Genomic DNA, 20,804 nt, shown 5'->3' on the forward strand with positions numbered 1-20,804 from the left:
TTACAATCAAATGGAAATTGATATACCTCAGATCATTATGTTCAATGCGACAGAAATTTACTTGTATCTAATTATTACTTTTTTTATTTACATTTAAAAACTGTTCAGATTTTAGTCTTGGATATTAATGTGCCAAGACTTCAGTTGAGGTTTTTTTATTTTTTGGGACAATATTCTGACTATATAGCAGGACCTACTAAACAAAAACAGTCACTCAACAAATGCACAAAAAATCTTTATAAAATTCATTTTTAGAAAAATGTCGACAACATTCACAGTGCTTTAAGGACATTTAAAAAATAACATTTAAAATACAAAAATATGACAACATAAAAAATGTCCTGTTTATGTACATATGCCAGCAAATGCCAAAATCTAATGAAATAACCATAATAATTAACCATAAAACCATCATTTTATATATTATTACACATTAAGAAGGGTTTCTTCACCACATTTTATAAAAATGTGGCAGTTTTGGCAAAGTAACAATCTTAGTACTAAGTACAATTAGTACAAATGTGTAACATTATAACAGATATTCATACTTTCTTATAGAACATCATCTCCATTTTAATAAAAAAAGAAATCTGTTTTTTGATTGTGGGCTGTTATGAAGAAAAATGACTTCTCTGATGACCCGTAATTGTAGTAAGAAAAAGATAGCAAAACAAGAATTTTATGTAACATCCCCACAAGGGCTTTTAAAGTCCTGTTATACTGTAAATGTGGATTTTCTTTTTCTTGAGAAATAGATTCTTAATATGGCTTAAAGGTGAGTGAATTGTCTTTTGCTCTCTTTCAGACTGGCAGGTAAAAGTTGAATGTCGGTTCAAGTTACAGTGGGTAATACAGTAGAGCCATCGATGTGGTGGAGTCTGAAAGCTAGGACAAATTGGCACTAATCCTTATCCACTGTAGCCCTTGTCTTGTGTACTGGACAATATGAGCCATGCTGCTGTGTAGCGTCAGAGGTCCAGTCAGTGTGTTCAAGTAGTTAAAAAACTCTAGATATACAGAAAGAGACAGACATACAGGGAGAAAAATAGAAAAAAAAAAAATTATGTATGTGTATATGAAGTAGGCACAGGAAAAATAATCTTTTATTGCTCAGTAATTAATACATAAAATTATTATTATTATTAGTAGTAGTAGTAGTAGCTGTTATAACAACAACCATAATAATAATGATAATATTTAATTAAATTATAATTAAAATATTACATTTTAAATGCAAATGGCCTCTAATGCTCCCTGAGATGTCACTGTGATGTCACTGTATGTAGGTTTACCTATATACTGGCAACTATAAATATATTATTAGTTTATATTTAGCAGCTTAATAAATGCAACAAATGTATTTCTTTGTAGTAGCTTATCTAACTGTATTTGTGAAATTACAATAACCCGGATACTAAATTCTTATATGATGTTTTTTCAGTAGCGAGCTGTGCATTTGGTACCTGGGCCTTTAGTGAGGACTTATCCGACTTAATCTACCTCTTAATACCACCACTATACTGCAATTATAGAAACCATCAATTCTATACAAAAACGCAATATAACAGTGTGTGGCATTACAGAGAGAGAGGCATTTCGCATATGGTGGGTGAATTCCATTTTACTAAAGCAAGCTCCAAACCTCTACACTACAACCGCAACTGTGCACCTACATCATCTGGAGCAGTTCACAATCAATATTTGTCTAATAACATGACAAAAACTTTAAAAGTGGTATCGCTTGTATTCACTGGTCTGGAAGTGGCGAACAAACTATTTTTCAGGATGAGACAAGCTAGCTAGCTTCGTGGTTGGCCAACCCTTTCCTCACCATGTCTAACTTTTCTAGAAAATGTATTTTTAAGTATGTCAGAGACCAAATAAATTTCCCTTCCTCCGTCAGCCATTGTGGGCATAAAAAAGTCTAAATCCGATGTATTAATGTGTATACAGACGTGTTTTGATAGTCAAACTTGGCTGTTACTATTTCACTCTGACCAACTAATCAGAGAACAGAAAAATGCTGACGCTATTCTCCTGTGAGGCGAATTTAAAATCTGATTGGTTAAAGAACCCGACCTATTACTAATATAGATGTACAACGGCCAGCACTACTGATTCTGAAGGCCCTGGGCAGATTAGATTGACATGGCAGCACATAGAGTCTGAAATCTGATTGGACAAAAAAATCTAACAAACACATAATGGAAGCAGTGCAGCCAAGAGAAATGAAGAGAATAGACTGTTGGGAATAAATTAATAAGATTTCATGAAACAAATATTAGAATTTAGGTTAGGAATTTATGTAGATCAGTGCTTCTGATAGTGTTTAGGCCAGAAGAGAAGGCCTTGCTGGCCCTGACGGCCCACCACTGTGTTTTTTATATGATATGCATTTTAATAATTGTATATACTACTCTGGACCTATGCCTGGGTTTTTTTTTTATAAAATTAAGGGCATACTGCAACACCAAAATGCAATATACCTAAATACCCCACCAACCAACAGTTAAATAATTGTGTAATCAGTAAAATGCCTTGTCTATAGAGGGTGCTGTACTCTCACTGATGTTTAACTCACCTTTGTTTTCCTTGGCCAAGGTATCAGCTACCTCCCAGTACTCATAACTGTAAAGCACACTGTTGGTGATATTGAGGTGATTTGCTGCCATCTGGTGGATACGATAGGGAATGTTAATGAAAGGGTAGTTGAAAGTGGTGGCAGGTTGGGACCCAGTTAAACCACCAGGGGATATGCAAGTTGGAGGACCATTTCCCCTAGAGAAACACACACCCAAGCACACACAGGCAGACACACAAACACAAATTGTACTTGGTATTAGTTTGATTTCTGAATTAAACCCTTTTCTATTTTTTAATTTTTTTAATTTATATCTATTCATCAATAAATGCATACTTTTTGGTATCACTCCAGGGAGGTGGCATGTCAGGCAGTTTTGGTAAAGTCTGATAGACCAGATAGAAGAAAATCAGTGCAGATAGAATTTAAGATCATTGCAGATGAATTTGTAATCATAATTAATTGCAATAATCAATAAAATATGATAATTATATATTTTATTTATTTATTTACACACACACACATATATATATATATATATATATATATATATATATATATATATATATATATATATATATATATATATAATATAATATAATATTAAAGCATTTTTCTTGCCAACATCAGCAGTTAAACATTGCATTTCAGGACGGTCTCCATGTGCTAGAGCCTACCTTGAAGTAGTCTGTCAAAGCTTTGGAGTATTTCAGGGCATGGTCTTTTTTCAGCCGAAACATTTGCCAATACAGAAGAGCAAGACAACGGAAACTACAATAAAGACACATAAACGTTTCACACATTGAAATTGGCTGTATAGAAATACACTTCCTGGATATTTCTCGGTCCCACTTAATGTAAGTAATGACTCAGCTATTCTAGATCAAACTTGTAAGGTAGTTAGATACTAAATGCCTGTAATAACATGAAGCACTTCACAAGACAGCATGTGGGAACCATCACTATGGATAGGTGGTACTGTTCCTAGCCAAGATTAAACATGGCACAGATACTTAGTTCCAGATGATTACAGAGACGTGTTTACCAAAGTACAGCCAGCTGTTTGTCCTCCTGCCTGGCTCCAGAGCTGGTGTGATTCTTTAGCCTCATGGCATATCTATCAAAGACAGAAAATATTTGTGTTAACAACAGTCTGTGTGCGTGCGTGCATGTGTGTGAGCGTGCATGCATGTGTAAGTGTGCATGTGTGTGTGTGTGTGCTCTTAGTTTAGTGTACTTTGAAGAAACTAAGTGAAAAATCAAAAGAGAGAGCTGCAAAAGAAAAAAACACATAATTACCTAATAAGCTCCACAGTTTCTGCATACATTGTATAAGGAGACTTAGCTTCCAGGGGCCCTTCTTCCATGGCCTTGCCACACTCCATAAACGACAAAGCAGCATCCACATAATTCACAGCTTTCCCTAGTTTATCCACCTGGCAGCAATGAGAATAAAAGAACAGGACAACTGAATTTATAGATGGTGCAATGCTTAAATGACCCATGAGACATCTTTAATCACCAGATGTTTTCCTTAAACCACAATGCGCTTATACATGCCAAACAGCGGTCACGGTGTCTGTTTTGCTAACATACCATAGCATCAGCTCGGTGCTTCAGTCTTTTCGCTTCATGCATGTAGTACTCTGCATGGTGTGAGCTAAAATGAAAACGATTGAATAGTGATCTCTAGGGTTGTGGTTATTTACTGATGTTTATACAGATAAAGAAGCTAACAGATAATATTGATAACTTACACATCAGTGTAAGGCACAGTTCCTCTGTAGGATGGTTCCTTTGAGGATGGAGCCCAGTTTCCAGAAGGGGGCTGTGTGTTTCCTGACACTCCAGCACATTCCACTTCAACCTTGGGCCGAGCTTTTTGTATCTGCTACAGGGTATAAAGGCACTAGCTGAAGCTTTCTGTATCAAAATTTATCATTTAAACAAATACAGTACTTCAATTCATGGTCCACTCTGTTGCCACACCCTGAAGTACGTAAACAAATATTTCCTAAGATGGAATGTCTAAATCAGGGGTCATCAACATGGTGCCTGCGGGCCTTTTCTAAAAATAGCTCAACATAGCGGCACTTACCAGTGAGCTGCATCTAATTTTTTTGTTGCTATTCTTTTTTAAATCACACTTGCATTGGTGTAAATTTAAAAATGACAATATTAAAAAAAAAAAAGTTTTATATTAGATTAGAGCTATCTGGTCTCCAAGTTAATTCTTGTATGTTATGTAATTGATAATCTGTACAAACATGATACAACATAGTGCATGATTTGTTAAAAATTGTTAGTGGCTTGTGAAAATGTTGTAGAAGTGATCATTTGAAAATGTAAATACTTGCAGAGATTTATAGAAATAAAGTTTTGCATATTGATATTTATCTGTTTCCTACCTTGTTAAATCTTTGTTGATTATTTTAAAAAATCATTAACAAACATGACGAATATCATTATTTATTAATAATAACATATAATTAAAGGTAAATTGAGCAAATTTGTTATTTCAGAAGTGTGTATCAAACTGGTAGCCCTTCACACTGGTACCCAAGAAGTAGCTCTCAGTTTCAAAAAGGTTGGTGACCTCTGGTCTAAATGCTCTGAAATAACGGAGACTTTCCTGAATTAAAATTTAATAACCAGGAATGCCTCCTTGTCTGGAATGTTTTTTTAATTGGTGGTCCATATTATGTATTTGTTTTCTTTCATTTACCATATCACAGAAGCCATAGAGACCAAACCATTTTCTTATGAAAGCTGGCATAATAAGAGAAATCAACAATTTCTTTGAGAAATTACAATTAGATTAATAACATTCAGATTAACAGATAGGATACACAACTAGGACATTAGTCATAAGTAGTAAATCATCAAGATTCAAATTGCTTAGTGTACCTGTGTTTTTTTCACAGTGGAGTCTCTGTCTCTTGGTGGGTTTGTGTGTTGCTGATCTGAATGTGCCATCTTTGAAGCAGATGGAGGAGAGAGTGGTGACAGTGGCTTCTTGGTATAAATATAATCTGCATGATGGCTGTGAATAGAAAAAATGGGCTTTAGGTCTAGTTCAACTTTAGACACAGTAATCTGGGAGTTGAGCTAAGACCTTGTTAGCAAGAAGGTTATTTTGAGACTGCCAAGTGAGAACCAAAGACTTAATTGCTGAACTGTTACTTGCTATATACAGCCAATATCCTCCATCAGATATTCTTCCAATAGCTGTTACAGATTAGTTGAATAAATTTTCACAACTGCAGTCAATTTGGCACTCAAGATATAAAACACGAAATCAAATAAATGGAATACTTTACTGTTTCTATTTTATCTAAAATGGTTTGGGAATGTTTTACAATATGTTTGACATACATGTCAATGCCTTATCAAGTTACATACAAAATATGTGTTTGTGGCAACCTACTCATTCTGTCTGTTGGAATGAGCGTCCTGCTTTTCAGTGTCAGCTGAGTGCATGGAAACTGCGAGCTTTTCGGTGTGCACATGGCTTCTCTTACTCTCCCTTTGAGTCTCTCCATTCTCAGCCTAGATAAACAAAGGAACACACATCAGAGATACAGTAATATTTTTCTATTTCTGTACATTATTTTGATCTTCTAAATTAAGTTTATATTAACCTTCCGTTTGATTTTGGCATCTCCAGATTTTTGGTCTTGATGGTACTGATGCCTCATGGATGTCTTTTCTTTAGCTTTAGCTGATGATGATGATGATGATGATGATGAAGATCCTCTGTGTGGAACCTCACTTGTGTTAGGAACTCTGGACAGAAGTGAGAGGTCTATTTTGACTACAAGGTTCCTTAGTCCTCGATGAGATACAGCGGTGGACTTTTCAGTACGGCCAAATGGCACCAGTGTGTAGAGTTTGTGTTTGCCTGGAAGCTGTTGCCCTTCATCGGGAGAAATGTCATTTGATCTCAGCACAGAGGGTCTGCACTGCTCCTGATGCCTCTGCCTTGGTGCCGGTCTCTGGCTGGATGTAGAGTCTGCTGGTACTTTGGCAACGTTTGGAGGCAGCCTGGGCTCAGAGTCGGATTCGGAGGAAGATGAAGACGAAGACGAAGAAGAAGAAGAGGAAGAAGAAGAGGTAACAGGTTGCCGTGTAGGTCGGACAACTGGAGTAGGAGAGGGTGGGGATAATGGAGGAGAAGGGTTGGACTCTATAACTCCAGGGTTGGATGAGTGTTCTTCACTGCTCCTCCTCCTCTTCTTCCTCTTCTGGTCTTCCCGCTCAGGTCCACTGCTTTCAGGTCGGGGCTGATACTGACTGTTGTGACTAGTGTGGGGTCTCTGCTTGGGCTGTACTGCTTGCCATTCAGTATTATGTTCCTTCCTCCTCCTCCTCTTCCTTTCTCTCTCTCCTTGCTCTTTTCTCCGTTCCTCTTCCTCCTCTTCTTCTCCAGAACTCTGAACCCAGCGTTGCCTTGTTAGCTGCTCCTCCGCCAGTCTCCTATGTCTTTGAACTTCTGTAGATTGGATGTGAGTTCTTACCTGGGCCTTACCCTGGCTATTCAAATCTGGCTCTCGTTCCCTCTGCTTTTGCTCCTTTTGAGAAGTCTTAGTGCCAGGCACAGATTCTTCTCTGGATTTTGGTTTTGGTTTTGTGCTAAGGCTAAGTCTTGAGCTAGGTTTTGAGAGAGACCTACCTGAAATGTCTAGGGCAGACCGAGGTGTTGGCCTAGAACTGGAACTGTGAGCCGAGTGACTGCTTGTCTCAGTCCTAAGTTTGGATGTGGGGTTGGGCTTTGACTGGGAATTTAAACTCTGACTCAATTTGCTGTTATGATCACTGGATCTTTGGATATGTGCAGTGGAAGACAAGTGCCTGGCCTTTGTTTTGGGGCTGAGGTGGGACCTGGAGCTAGAATGAGACTGATGTGGAGCAGGACTAGACCTAGGTTTTGATCTAGATTCGCTGCTTTGGAATTTTGGCTTGTGTGGAGTCTCTTTGATAGTTGAGCTTTGTTTGGAATGATGCTGTGAGAAAACAGGTTGTCTAGAATTTTTTTGTCTAGACTCATTAATACGTTGAGTGTTATGGTCTGGTGGCAACCATGGTCTGACCTTAGGCTGACGCTCAGGACAAGAAGTAAATGTAGTCTGTGTAGTAAGTCTGGAATGCTCCTGGTGAACCTGAGTATAAGACGTAATTCTTGGAGAGGCAGGAGCAGATGTGAGACCAGGGCTAGGGCTTCTGGGTGGGTGAAGAGGTAACGGACTGGGACTTCTACTTATTCTTAGACTAGCACCTGGGCTTGGACAAACACTTGGCACCGGGCTTGGCACAGGGCTAGTTCCTGGGCTTGGACAAGGGCTATATCCCGGACTAGATCGATGACTGTGCCTGGGACTATAGTCAAACTTAGGGCTGGGGACAGGGCTCTGGCTTGGGCTATAACTTTCTCTTGTTCCCAAGCCAGAATCTCTCTCCCAGTATCTTCCTGGAGATGGTCCTCTATCAGAATCAAAGCCTGCACCAGAGCTGTGACCTCCTCCTGGGTCTTGATCTGACAGTTGGGTTTTGTGAACTTTCTCAAGCCACTTGTCCAACTGCCAGTGTGTCAAGGAGGGATCCTGATTCTGGACACAGAACAATAGACAAATTTAGTTTATAAAACAAAAGAGTATATTAAATCTAGTTTCAAAAATATCTGAATGGTTCTGAATGGAAATCGTTATATTGAGATGACAGTGATTATGTTGATAAAATGATCAATTGTTAACAAAATGTATTTGATATTCTCATAACTTAACTAAACATAATCACAATTTAATTGTACATGTCAAAATGCATTTGATTTCATGTGTTAAATCGTGCAAAAGGAATGGACTAAGATGAGATGAGATGAGAGAGGGAGGGAGGGAGGGAGAGAGAGAGAGAGAGAGAGAGAGAGAGAGTAAGTATGAGTAAAATTAGTAACATTGAACTTATTGATAGAAATGGATCTATGCAAACAGCTGATACCATGCATACAGGACCAGAGATAGTAAGTGAGCATAACATATTGTTCATCTATTTCTTACATAAGCCTTTAAATAGCACATAAAAACAAGACATTTGGACTAGTACTCTTTACATAAGACTTCAAACTACAAGCTTCTTAACATGATATAAACAAATTGTATCCTAATAATAATAAAAAAATGTTTTCTAAAATATTATTTTCCAAAATATCTCCTGTCTAAATCTGAATGGACAATAAAGAAAGAATTATTCTAAATCAATATAATGGCAATGACAATACTTACTTGCAAGCAAACACAGAAATGAGGGCAGTCTACTTTCCCTGCTTTCCTCTGGTGGCTGACCTGTGCTAATTTAAACGTCCACTGCTCTACTCAAACACCCCCCCCTTCCTCATCCCTTGCTCTTTTTCCAGCAAAGACACTGCATCTCTTGTACCCTCTCTCACTCTCCCCCCACCCGTCCTCTCCAACCACGCTCTACCTGGAACTGCACACTGTTTCCAAGCTTTTCTCCTCCGAGACAGTCTATGGCTGCACATAGATGAAAAACACATGGTGTCCCCTCCTCTCTGCTCCATGCACTCCTGTATACAGCATGTTCAGCATATAAAGGAAGCTATGTCACACAGGCACTTTCATTCATACAGTTGAGCGGGTCTCGGGAACCTGGAGTGTGCAGGGTAGCAGATCCTTATTTCTTCCCCACCCCCTCTGACAATTAACTCTGAGTCCTTAATGATCTGAACAGTATAACCATACACTTCTGCTTTAAATGACAAATGCATACAAACGTCACTCATGTGATATACACTTTAATCACTTTATGTACGCTCCAGTCTAATATGCTTCAACACACCCAATGTATTCAAAACAATTGGGATTTTTTAGTGTATCTTGTACCTATTTAGTCCTGGGAGACTCTTCATGTTGACATGACACCGAAACTCGAAATTCTCAGTGGCCTGGAGCCCCTCACCCCCCTTTCCTCACATTCCTTATACACCACTCACTTCTCCAAGTGTTTCCTCCTCCACTCTACACCATCCACACCTCCAACGCAAAATAACTCCTGCTGTTCAGTTCATAGAAAAATTGAGAAAGACAAAGGAATCATTAAACGAAAAGTAAAGTTACCTCTTTGCTGAAGGCATGAGGCAGTGGCTGGCTGGGGATCTCAGGTTGAGTCTCTGCTTCTGGGCTTGGGCTGCGTGACCGCTGGCTACTGCTCCGAGACTCACTGGAGGAATCAGATCCTGAGGAGCCTGAGCTGGAATGTCTTGCCCTCCTGCCATGTGTGTGTGTGTGCTGCCCTGACAGGCTGTCATATAACACCCACATACAGTCATGAGTAAGGAAATCGTCATACATATATAGTGCATCAAAATGTACATGTAAACATTGTTTGTGTACATGTTCACAAAAAAAAAAAACATGCTGGTGATGTTTTTTAACTATTCAACCTGTTCTGTGCACATATACAGTGAATACATTTTGTTGTATTAAACTACAATACATATTTGATTTAAATTTATTTAGGTCCTAGTTTAAAAACACAAACATGAACACTTACTTTTGATTTTCTGACCAGGATGTATTTTGGTGAGGTCCCTTCATAAAAAAGAAAATTATATTGTTTTAAATAGTTAAGATATTCACGAGCACTAAGCCAACAGGTCACTAACAAGAGCAGAACATTAAGATTTACTAAAGGTTTAAAGAATTTTTTAGAAGGTCATAACTTTGAGGATAATATGGCAATGAATCAATGTCCTGTGACTCATATGCTTAAAGGCACACACATGCACAACTATTAAACTTGGCTTCACACACACACACACACATGCACACACACACACACACACACACACACACACACACACACACACACACACACACACACACTCTCATTAACTGGGTAAGCCATACACCTAAACAACTAGAGTTAATAGTTTTGCTTTAAAGGTAATCACCCATGCTGTTACAAACTGAGAGCAGTCTTAAAATAAAATAGAGTAGGTGCCATATTGCCACTCCACAGGAATTAAGTCAAGGCAAAGACTGGAAAATGTATGTGAAATACGCATTTGAGTCAGATAATATGCATGTCCACACATGGGACACTCCTTGTGTCTCACAGACAGGCCTTAGAACTGCTGCAACTGAACTGTTATTGACCCTCTGCAGACTGATTACAAATTAACACACTCACTCTTCTAACTTATTTACTTTTCTCATAAATAATGAAATAAACACATTCTCATCACACATTGAATGAAGTAAACACATTCTCATCTCTCTCATTTTACTCAAGTAAAATATGGACAGACTACAACTGACAAATGATCAGTTGTTTTTCCACAAATGATCATGCACAAAAAAGAAAAACCATGAATGCCACATTACTTGGCCAGACACTCAGCAGTGGAAGGGTGTTTTCCCACTTCATTTAACTGCATTTAAAAACATAACTAAATGGGAGTAAAAAGTAACTTGGGATTCTTTTACACACCGTGTTTACTTCATTGTTTTTTTTTTTCATGACAGAATTACTTGCATATGTTTTGTTTGGTTAACAGATTTATATTACCTATGAACAAAACTGTCCTCTTTACTCCAGGGGCTCAATTTCCACCATTTTCAATCCATATAAAAATAAAAGGCCTACAGAAATATTCTTTGATGGTGTCACACATTGTGTAAAAAGACAATCAGCAATAGACAGTGATGCAATCCCCTACTCGTGATGTTTATCTTCTTTTAATAACAATATATATACACTGTAGTTATCGCTGGTACTGGATAAATTGCTATTCGAATGAGAACAGTTTGCTAATACTGGGAATGCGCAAAAACACAAACACAGCTCTTATACTACATTATTTTAAACTGTTCTAAAGGCATCTGAAAAACGTACCTTGTCACTTTCATCCTCATCACTACTGAGCTTCAGGTCATCAGCAAGCATGCTGTAAAAGGCAAAATAACAAACACTTAGCTGAGCAAAAATCTGAGCAGTTATGACCTGAGAGGGTGGATAATGTGTGCCATCCCAAAACACACTTATAAACACACCCCTCAGACTTTAATTTGCATTGTGGTTTGGTTTGTTGTGTGTGACTGGGCTCACTCTGCATGTGTTAATCTCTTCTATAATAACTCCTTGATTTTTTTTGCATTCAGTGTTGTGTGTGTAGAACTGGGGGAGGACAAAGCCAGAGTACATACCATAACTTTCTGTATGAACAAAATGGCCTTGGTCTCAAGCTGTAAATTTCTTGCTGTCCTCCCCTTTTCTCTGTCTATTTCTTATACTCATTCATTCCTTTATGTTTATGTATGTGTAAAATAAGGTTTGATCATTTTAAACAATTGAAAATTACTAACCAATTTAATGGTTTTGATTCCATAATTTTTGGATTATGGTTACAAAGGTTACACCATGCACACAAACACACACACACACACACACACACACACACACACACACACACACACACACACACACATATGATAGCTCAGAGGATAAGATGTCTGGCTTCTGATCTAAAGGTCACGAGTTAAAATCCCAGCACCACCAAGCTGTCATAGCTGGGCCCTTGAGCAAGGCCCTTAACCCTAAACTGCTCAATTGTATTAAGATGTAAACGTAAGTTGCCCTGGATAAAGGAGCCAAATGCCATAAATGTAAAAACATGCACACTTCTTTGACCTAAAGTGTATTTGCAAATACACATATTAGCAAGTGTATACTATATACACAGTTCAGTTCTATTCAGTTAAACAGTTGGCTCTATTTAGGGTATACTCTGGCATTACACATATCAATTTAGTCAGAATATTACTTTCAATCTACTGGCAATTTACACATGCACGAGCAGTTATGAATACATGAGCAGAATGTAAATTATTTCTATCTTGATGGGAATCAAACCAGCAATTCCCTAAGTGTGAAAAAACTAGGTTACCGTGTGCTGTGTTGTGTTGTGTTGATACACTAAATGTGGTTTGCAAACATTCACTTTATGTAATGCCCTGTGTATACTGTAGGTCTGTTTAGTTTTGTGTCTTGTGTCAATTTATGTTTTTGTAGCACCGTGGTCCTAGAGAGACAGTTCATGGTGTGCTGTACGGTGTATGGTTGAAATGACAATAATGCCTCTTGAACTTGAGTGGTTGAACTTGAATTTAAGGTTGGATTTGGTTTAGGTTTTGGAGGCAGTGCAATTATTAGCTGCTTATTAGTAAGATAGTGTGTGTATGTGTGTGTGTGTGTGTGTGTGTGTGTGTGTGTGTGTGTGTGTGTGTGCACTGGATAATAAAGCTCACAGTCTGGGGCAATCCAGGCATGTAGTGCTAGTGCCTGGATATGCCGCCAGTTCAGGTATCCTGTCTCCCACTTACGATTTGTGAGGAGCCACACGTGGCATCCTTATAGGGGCATCATTCCTTACTAAAGAAAAAAAACAAATGACTGTATGAGAATTAGCATTAGAAAACTATATTATGTATTGTTATGCAAATGAGCATATGAAGGCATAATAACAACATTTAAAGTTTTTAACTATTAAAACATCTATGTTACTACAATAATGATTTAAAGAACCAAAAGCAGACATCAATAGACCGTGGTAGTTACACACAGCATTACCTTGCTTGTGCTGAGTGTTGCGGCGTTTTCCCTCCTGCAGCAAGCAGAATAAAACATACGATTTACTCAGTGGGAAAATACATAAACACCATGCTGTGAGGTAAGTGTGGATCCTCTGGGGCAGGGTTAAAGGGAGCACTATCATATCCCTTATACTCACTTTTGAATCTGAATACAGAAACCGTTCTGTGCCCCCTCCAACTGGGTGCTGCTGGGAAGGCCAGGAGTGGGTCATGTCCTGAGGCAAAAAGGAGAAAAGGTCAATGGTTTTATGTGAGAGGTCAGATAGATTTAAGGACTTTTGGTGAAATGCATGCAGAGTGGAAATGCAGGAGTTTTGCTGTCTGAGGTGAACGGCAGAGATGACCTACTGGTATTTAATGTTATTTTATAGCTTGCATAGCTTAGCTCTTTTTCATTTACACCACGTCATTATGATTGTTGACCACTAGAGGCCATACCAGGTGGTTTGAATTACAATCCAAAGCATCTGGCCAGTATGAGCAGGGGGTCTTTGATGGGGTCTGAGGTACAGGGATGTTTTACATTATTGGAAATTTCCTAATATAAGTAAAGAAGGTTTGTTAAAAAATGTAGCACATGTGTAAAGATATAATATTGTAATAAGGATTTTGTGTGTGTGGTTGGTGGTGGTGGTGGGGGTGTAATTGATTATATATATATATATATATATATATATATATATATATATATATATATATATGTGTGTATATATATATATATATATATATATATATATATATATAATTTTTATGAATATAGAGCAGCAGATCATTTAAGATGTGCAAGTACTCTCTTTTTTGTTTCCCTGGAGTAACAAAAATACCACTGGGGCTGTGATCTTAATCTAATGTGAATTTAATACTCTAAATGCATTTTTTCCAGTGTACATTATGTGTAACAATCAGAATAGCAGCAAACATGAAGAATAGTGAAAAAATATGCAGGACCTGTAAGGCCTTTGTTATAATTTTCTATAATAAAAACATTATTCTTAATTTCTAGATATTTTACTAATTTCGATCTTAAAATGATCTTCAGTGGTCTATGCCTGGTTATTCTGCATATGCTGAGAGTTTATTTCTAGAAAGAAGCAAAATTATTTGCTAATAAAATAGGACAAAAGTACAAACATATGTGTGTGTGTGTGTGTGTGTGTGTGTGTGTGTGTGTGTGTGTGTGTGTGTGTGTGTCTGTGTCTGTGTGTCTGTGTGTGATGAACAGGAAGTAGTTTGGCAGAAAAGGTCAGGTGTTATCTGCTGTGACAGTTGTCAGAGGAAAAGATGAGGATGTGTGATAGGACAGACATTAGGAAAAGAATAGAATCCTGCCTGTCTTACATTCCGGAAATCTAATCAACAGATACCTACATTAGAAACATTTACTATGACAGTAAGGAAGAAGGTCAGTGTCACGCTATTTAACAAGACATGTTACAGATATGTATCCAGCTACCTAAATACTAACATCAGTGCACACTCACATGCAGAAATGACCACAGATATTCATGCAAATGTTTCATATACACCAACCATGTGATATTCCTTTAAATGGAAATCATTTGCCAATGACAAACACTGATTAAATCACTGACACACTTAGTATTGGCCACAGTTAAGACAACCCATTTCCTCCTACCTTCTTTTGCTTATCTTTCCAGCATCTCACACAAACACACTCCCTCCCTGTGGATTACAAGCTTTCCTCTTTCCACTTGTCCTCTGGATTCATTATTCACTCTTTGCTCTCTCAGTCACTAAGGACCGACTCGTCCCTCTGTTCTAACAACAAGGCTTCCCAGGTGAGGTTGCTCCTATGTGCTGTATTTCTGAAGTGTGACTGTTTACACAGAAATCATCCAGGGTTTTGAGAATGAAAAGGAGACAAAAGAAGACAAAAGGACACATGAAAGAAGACAAATTTACTTGACAAAGACATTTTGCCCCCACAAATTAATTTAGATGAAATTATTATTATTATTATTATTTTTTTTTTTTTTACAGCTCTTGTGTTAAGAATATCTTGAGTGGGAGAGGATGCTCTTATTTTACCTGTGATCAAATGTCTACTTCAGAAATAGGCATAATTTAGAAACATTCACTACGTGAAAAAAAGAGAAGAAAACCACACACCCATGCATACGCTCACGCTCACGCTCACGCTCACACGCGCACACGCGCACACACACACACACACACACACACACACACACACACACACACAAATACTAGCAGATAGCATGAGTGCATGCAGGTGAGTGTTGGTTGACTGCAGCTGAGGGCAAAGACCCACATGTACAACACACACACATTTGGCACTCATATGCCTCAGCATCTTATGGCATCCTGTAAGATTTTTTTGCCACACACAGTAATCTAGCAATAATAGGAGGAGGACAGAAATGTACAGCAGATTTAAGCTCTTCTGGCCAACATGTGATACAGGTCAGCAAGGATGTCACTTTAATTCAAATAGAGAATTAATACCAGCTTTAACTAGATTAAAAAACATATTACTGTCCCCCAGAAAAATATTACTATACACACAGAGGCATACATTGTTTATATTCTTTGAAAGTCAATTGACTCTTTTACTTTCATTCATTTCTTCATTCATATATCTTCAGGAATTACATTATCATGGTCAGTGACAAACATGTGTGTGTTTGTGTGTGTGTGTGTGTGTGTGTGTGTGTGTGTGTGTGTGTGTGTGTGTGTGTATGCATGCTCACAGTTTATCATTGTAGCAGATGTAATTAAAAATACATCAAGGGTATATCTTTTAAACTAGCTTTTCTGATTAATTCAAAGCTCGGAGATGGCAGAGAAAATGATGCATGTCAATATAAGCCAAAGTCAATATACATATATTTTTGTGTTCCAAACTTGAGTGCCAAATAAGAACTAATCTACTGCAAACATAATGATCAGGGATTTTTTTATAATGTTGAAAATTCTGTCTGTTAGGAACAAAGCAATGATGATGACGTTGCGTTCATTAGCAAGATTTAGCTTCCTGCAGGGCAGTGTGCATCATCTCAAATGGCATGCAATGTACTAAAAATATGTCAGAAGACTCTGCAATTGTTTCATATAATGAAATTCAATTTAGAACAGCAGATGTGGGGTTGGGTGGCTCAGCAGCACATCCAAGTCTATGTTTTCCTGTCTTGTGCCCAGTGTTCCAGGGTACCGAAAATCAAGAATGAAGATTTTCAATTTTGGTTGTTACCTTGGGACTCTAGCTGACTGCAGCCACAGGCCCGTCACAGTCACTATGCAAATATGCCTCTCTCATTTAGTGAAGACAACTCTAGTATTAATATCCTTATAATTTAAACACCACAATAACAATACAGTTTTCAGCTCCGATTTGAGTACTGAATTAAGGCATTAATTATAACCACATTTACCTGCAAAACACATCTAGGGAAACAAAAACACAATGCAACATTAAAATTTGCTCTAGTTTTACTTCTTACTCACATAAATCCTCAGTAGGCATGTTTCCGCTGTTACAATGCATTCGTATGAAATGTAATTATCATTTGGAAACTTAGAATTTTCCACTCCCACTCAACTCCTACTTGCCATTGTGTAACATTATGTTATAAACAAACATGACTGAACCAGGGCTGTAGCGTCTGCAACTAAAGGTATTTTGGGAATGTTACTGAAGGATTCAACACTATATATATTTATAGAACATGAAGTTTGACTCCCTAATTAATAGTAGAGTGTTATAAAAAATCCTGTTTTAATCCAGTAAAAGTTGCTGTATTCTTTTCCTGTAAAAACCTCTGTAATTCGATTCTCCAACTCATCACCTTGCAATTACACCACAATTAGACAGTTTAGTTAACTTTAATGGTGTGCATATGAGTGTGTGCTCCATGGTAAACAGCACTGGCAGGTCACACACAGGTGTGCCTTAGGGAGCATGTTGTGGGTGAGGCTACAGGATGGACTCTAGTGAATCCTGTTCTGGTTGTATAGAGTAGTGTAGATAATTTTAGAGCCTGGATTAAAAAAATGTTTACCCAGTTAAAATCTGTTTGTCATTCATTAGAATAGGGAAAAAAACAAAAGAACCCACAACACAAAAAAGGCACATGATTGTAATAAACATGCAGGTAATAATTGTAATAGTAATAGTTGTAATAATAATAAGAATAGTTGTAAGAAATATGCAGGTAGGTTCATTAGTGTCACATGTGAGCATAAACTACACCTCCACCTAAAGAGAAAATTGTCTCACATATCTTTAGAACTATAAAGTTTAGATCAGGGGTCACCAACGTGGTGCCCGCAAGGACCACATGAGTAGCCCGTGGGCCTTTTTTTAAAAATAGCTGTTTCCTACTTTGTTAAATCATTGTTGATAATTATAATGAGAAATCATTAACATGATCAGTGTCTTCACATAGATGAATATCATTAATTATTAATAATAACATTTACTAAATGGTAAATTGAGCAAATTTGTTATTTCAGATCAAACTGAAAACTGTGTGTAGCCCTTCACATTAATCAGTACCCAAGAAGTAGCTCTCAGTTTCAAAAAGGTTGGTGACCTCTGGTTTAGATTATCTTGTGGTTTTAGAGGTTCATAATCAACTGTTCAAACATAATGTTCATAACAACAAGCTGTCTGTAGGTGGTGCCACAAAGAAGGCCTTCCGGAGAGCATCACAAAACATGTAGCTTAAAATTCCCTAAATATTAACTGCAACTGAAATCACATGTTGTGTTTAGATTAGATCATTGTGTGTTGCAAAAGATAGGGCACTTTCAAAGGCCCATTAAACTGTTGTAAAATACGGTGGTTGATGTGCATTGGAGCTCTTTGGGGACAGGCCATAACAAAGAGCTTCTAACAAGACGAGTCAAACGTGTTCATTTTTTTTTTAATTCATGTTTTTGCAGGAGTAGTGGATTAAGCCGAGTTTTGTATTGAAGAGCTGACCAAAAATACCAGCACAGGTGTCTTCAACCTTTTTAAACATTACATGAATGAACGAATGAAGTGTTTATGGTTTCCATTGTAGATGACATTGTAGGTAACATCTATTTATAAGGGGAAGGACAGGAGCAGGAGTGCTTTATCCTCTAGATCCATTATTACAACACTGAATAACTGGTACATCATCTTTTTAGAGCAATAGGTAGGCCTCATTAAAATGTTTCTCTTTTCTCTTTCACTCAAACACACACACACACACACACACACACACACACACACACACACACACACACACCTAACTGAGAGACTGACAGAAAAGCATTATGGAAGTTAACCACAATACTTTAAAGTATCCCACAGATTCTTACTATAATTCATCTCATTTCATCACATTCATTTCACTCTCTCAACAACCCCAACACCTGCGTTTTATACACCTCTTTGTATGTTTTCCTGTCTGAAAGCATGACTCAACTTGCTGTAGTGAGTAGTAGACTATAAGTACAAGACAGAGTGAGACAGAAAGAAAAAAAACCCGACTTGTGCATTTCACTGATGGTGATTTGATCACTTACTGATCCAAGCAGATCTGCTCTGTTCTGCTCGAAAACGCCTAAGGGGGTTGTTGTGATTCACCACCTTTCCAATCTTCTTCAGACTGTTCTTCCTCGGAGCAGGTGCTGATGTGTGTGCATAGCCAGCTGCCGACATCAGTTTGCGCAAACGCTATCGGTTCAGACCACTGCGGTTCCAGCGGCTCCTCTGGACGTTACCGGCTGCTCCATACGCGGCACGGAGACCCGCTGAGAGCCGTGCGGGGACACAGAGAGATTCGGATGACGGAGTGCACCAGCCCTGCACTGACACAGCAAAGGAAGTCTAGGCTTGAATGTTTACATTTGAATATTTCAAACTTCAGCCACAGAGCAAAACCGAAAACACAAGAACTGCGCTGAGCGCACCTTCAACCGGAAAACAGTTTCAACTGACAAAACTGCGGTAAACACTGCAATCCCAACACCGGCATTGTCCCAACTCAATCAGCACAACACGGAATCTGAGCAACAGCTTGGTGCATAAAAACTTTCATATCCTGGATAAAGCTTTAATAGAAACCCTGCATCAACAACTTAATGCAATGTTAGATTTTTGTGGAAAAAAAAAAGCAAAGAAAATCTAGCTACATATAATTTACATACAAATTATTAATTAGAGTTGTTGTTTTTTTGCTTACGCGTGATGAGTACCAACGCATGCAAAAATTCCTGCACGTTTCCTCTTTTTCATAAAACACAGTAGGCATGGTTCTGTTTTAGTCCTTTCAGTAATCCATCATGGTGCTAGTGCGCTCCGCTGCTCCGCTGCTCCGCGGTAAACAGAATTAGCGGGTCACGCGCGTGCTCGCGCGCACACACGCGCGCGCGCACACACATTTTAAACGCGGGGAGCGCGCGAGGGCAGGGCTACAGATACACTCCACTGAGTCCCTGTGCAGCGGCAGTGTCACAGCTGGAACGGGTCTAAATGCGAAAAGGCGACAGCCAAGAAAACTCTACTACTTTTAAAAAGGTTGTTGGAAGATATTTAGGTGACTCTTGTCTCCTACACACAGCCTAGTTTCCTGAAAGAAAAAAAAAAATCACAAAACAGATTCCTGGAGATGTAGACATAATCTACAGATGACATTTTTTTCATGCACTGCCATTTTAGATACTTACATATGTCCCATGTAGATAATCTACAGTCAATACACTGAGAGGGATAGCCAAAAACACATCTTCACTTAAAGCAGGAGCATGTGGATACCACCAATGTCTAGTCTTCTTACTCCTTTTCCTCTTGGGAATTTATAAACCACTCTATTTCTATCTATCCTCATACTGGAAGGCTGCTGTCTGACACCAGCACTTAATGAATAACTCAAAAGAAGAAAAAAATGTTATGCACTTTAATGTGTCATACGATTTATAGAGATACAACTGTCTGAACTCCCTTGTCTGCATACTGATTACTCAGTAAATCAAGTTGTGAAAGGATTAAGACAAAATAGGATCAGACTTTGATGAGTCTAATAATAAAGTCACTACACTGTGCTAGTAAGGTCTGCATAAATAAGTAAACTACAAGATCACATCTCTTTTGCTCTACACTTGTTTTACTCTATTACGATTATTTATCACATGATTGCATTGATAGCTTTTGAGTGGTGACATCTAAACAATACAAATGAATAATAATACAGCTATTCAATTCACACCACCCATTCTGAACACACTCATCGTGTAAATCCCAGAATGAATAAAATATATTTTAAAGGAAATAATGTGTCAGAGATAGAGTTACTTAGTACATAGTAAGAATGTGACCTTTTAGCTCACTCTTATCCCATTTGTGCAGCTGCGTTTCTAGTTTTCACTCCCCTCTGTTCATCATGGTTTCACAATTCAGATAGAGCATGTGCAAATTGTGACCTCTGAAGCATTAATCACTCTACTGAGTGGAAACACACCTGGGCATGATCATAATCACTGAAACCAAGAACCTGCATGTTTGGGATTGGGCAAAAAAATGACTGAGAGTAAGAGTGCATACCAAAATA

General features: G+C 38.1%; 1 protein-coding gene across 6 annotated transcripts; it reads right to left on the reverse strand.

The window, feature by feature from the left end:
* Positions 1–223: 223 nt before the first annotated feature.
* Positions 224–20,001, reverse strand: aff3 (AF4/FMR2 family, member 3). Of its 6 annotated transcripts, XM_046845116.1 has the most exons (21): positions 19,924–20,000; positions 19,440–19,826; positions 18,781–19,065; positions 14,882–15,082; positions 13,383–13,460; positions 13,223–13,256; positions 12,976–13,024; positions 11,489–11,540; positions 10,145–10,182; positions 9,709–9,892; positions 6,223–8,187; positions 6,009–6,130; positions 5,489–5,624; positions 4,339–4,472; positions 4,178–4,241; positions 3,881–4,017; positions 3,627–3,698; positions 3,259–3,352; positions 2,918–2,967; positions 2,582–2,778; positions 225–1,007 (listed from the first exon to the last, which is right to left on the reverse strand). In XM_046845116.1, the coding sequence occupies exons 5-21, from the start codon at positions 13,455–13,457 to the stop codon at positions 886–888; spliced, it is 3,525 nt and encodes a 1,174-aa protein (XP_046701072.1). In that variant the 5' UTR covers positions 13,458–13,460; positions 14,882–15,082; positions 18,781–19,065; positions 19,440–19,826; positions 19,924–20,000; the 3' UTR covers positions 225–885. The 6 variants fall into 6 exon arrangements, with proteins under 6 accessions (XP_046701077.1, XP_046701072.1, XP_046701073.1 ...); XM_046845121.1 differs by lacking the exon at positions 14,882–15,082 and having other exon boundaries at positions 224–1,007; positions 4,339–4,469; positions 19,924–20,001; XM_046845117.1 differs by lacking the exon at positions 14,882–15,082 and having other exon boundaries at positions 18,781–19,060; positions 19,924–19,999.
* Positions 20,002–20,804: the final 803 nt, after the last annotated feature.

Source organism: Silurus meridionalis, chromosome 3, assembly GCF_014805685.1.
Source record: "Silurus meridionalis isolate SWU-2019-XX chromosome 3, ASM1480568v1, whole genome shotgun sequence".
Classification (NCBI taxonomy): Eukaryota; Metazoa; Chordata; class Actinopteri; order Siluriformes; family Siluridae; genus Silurus; species Silurus meridionalis.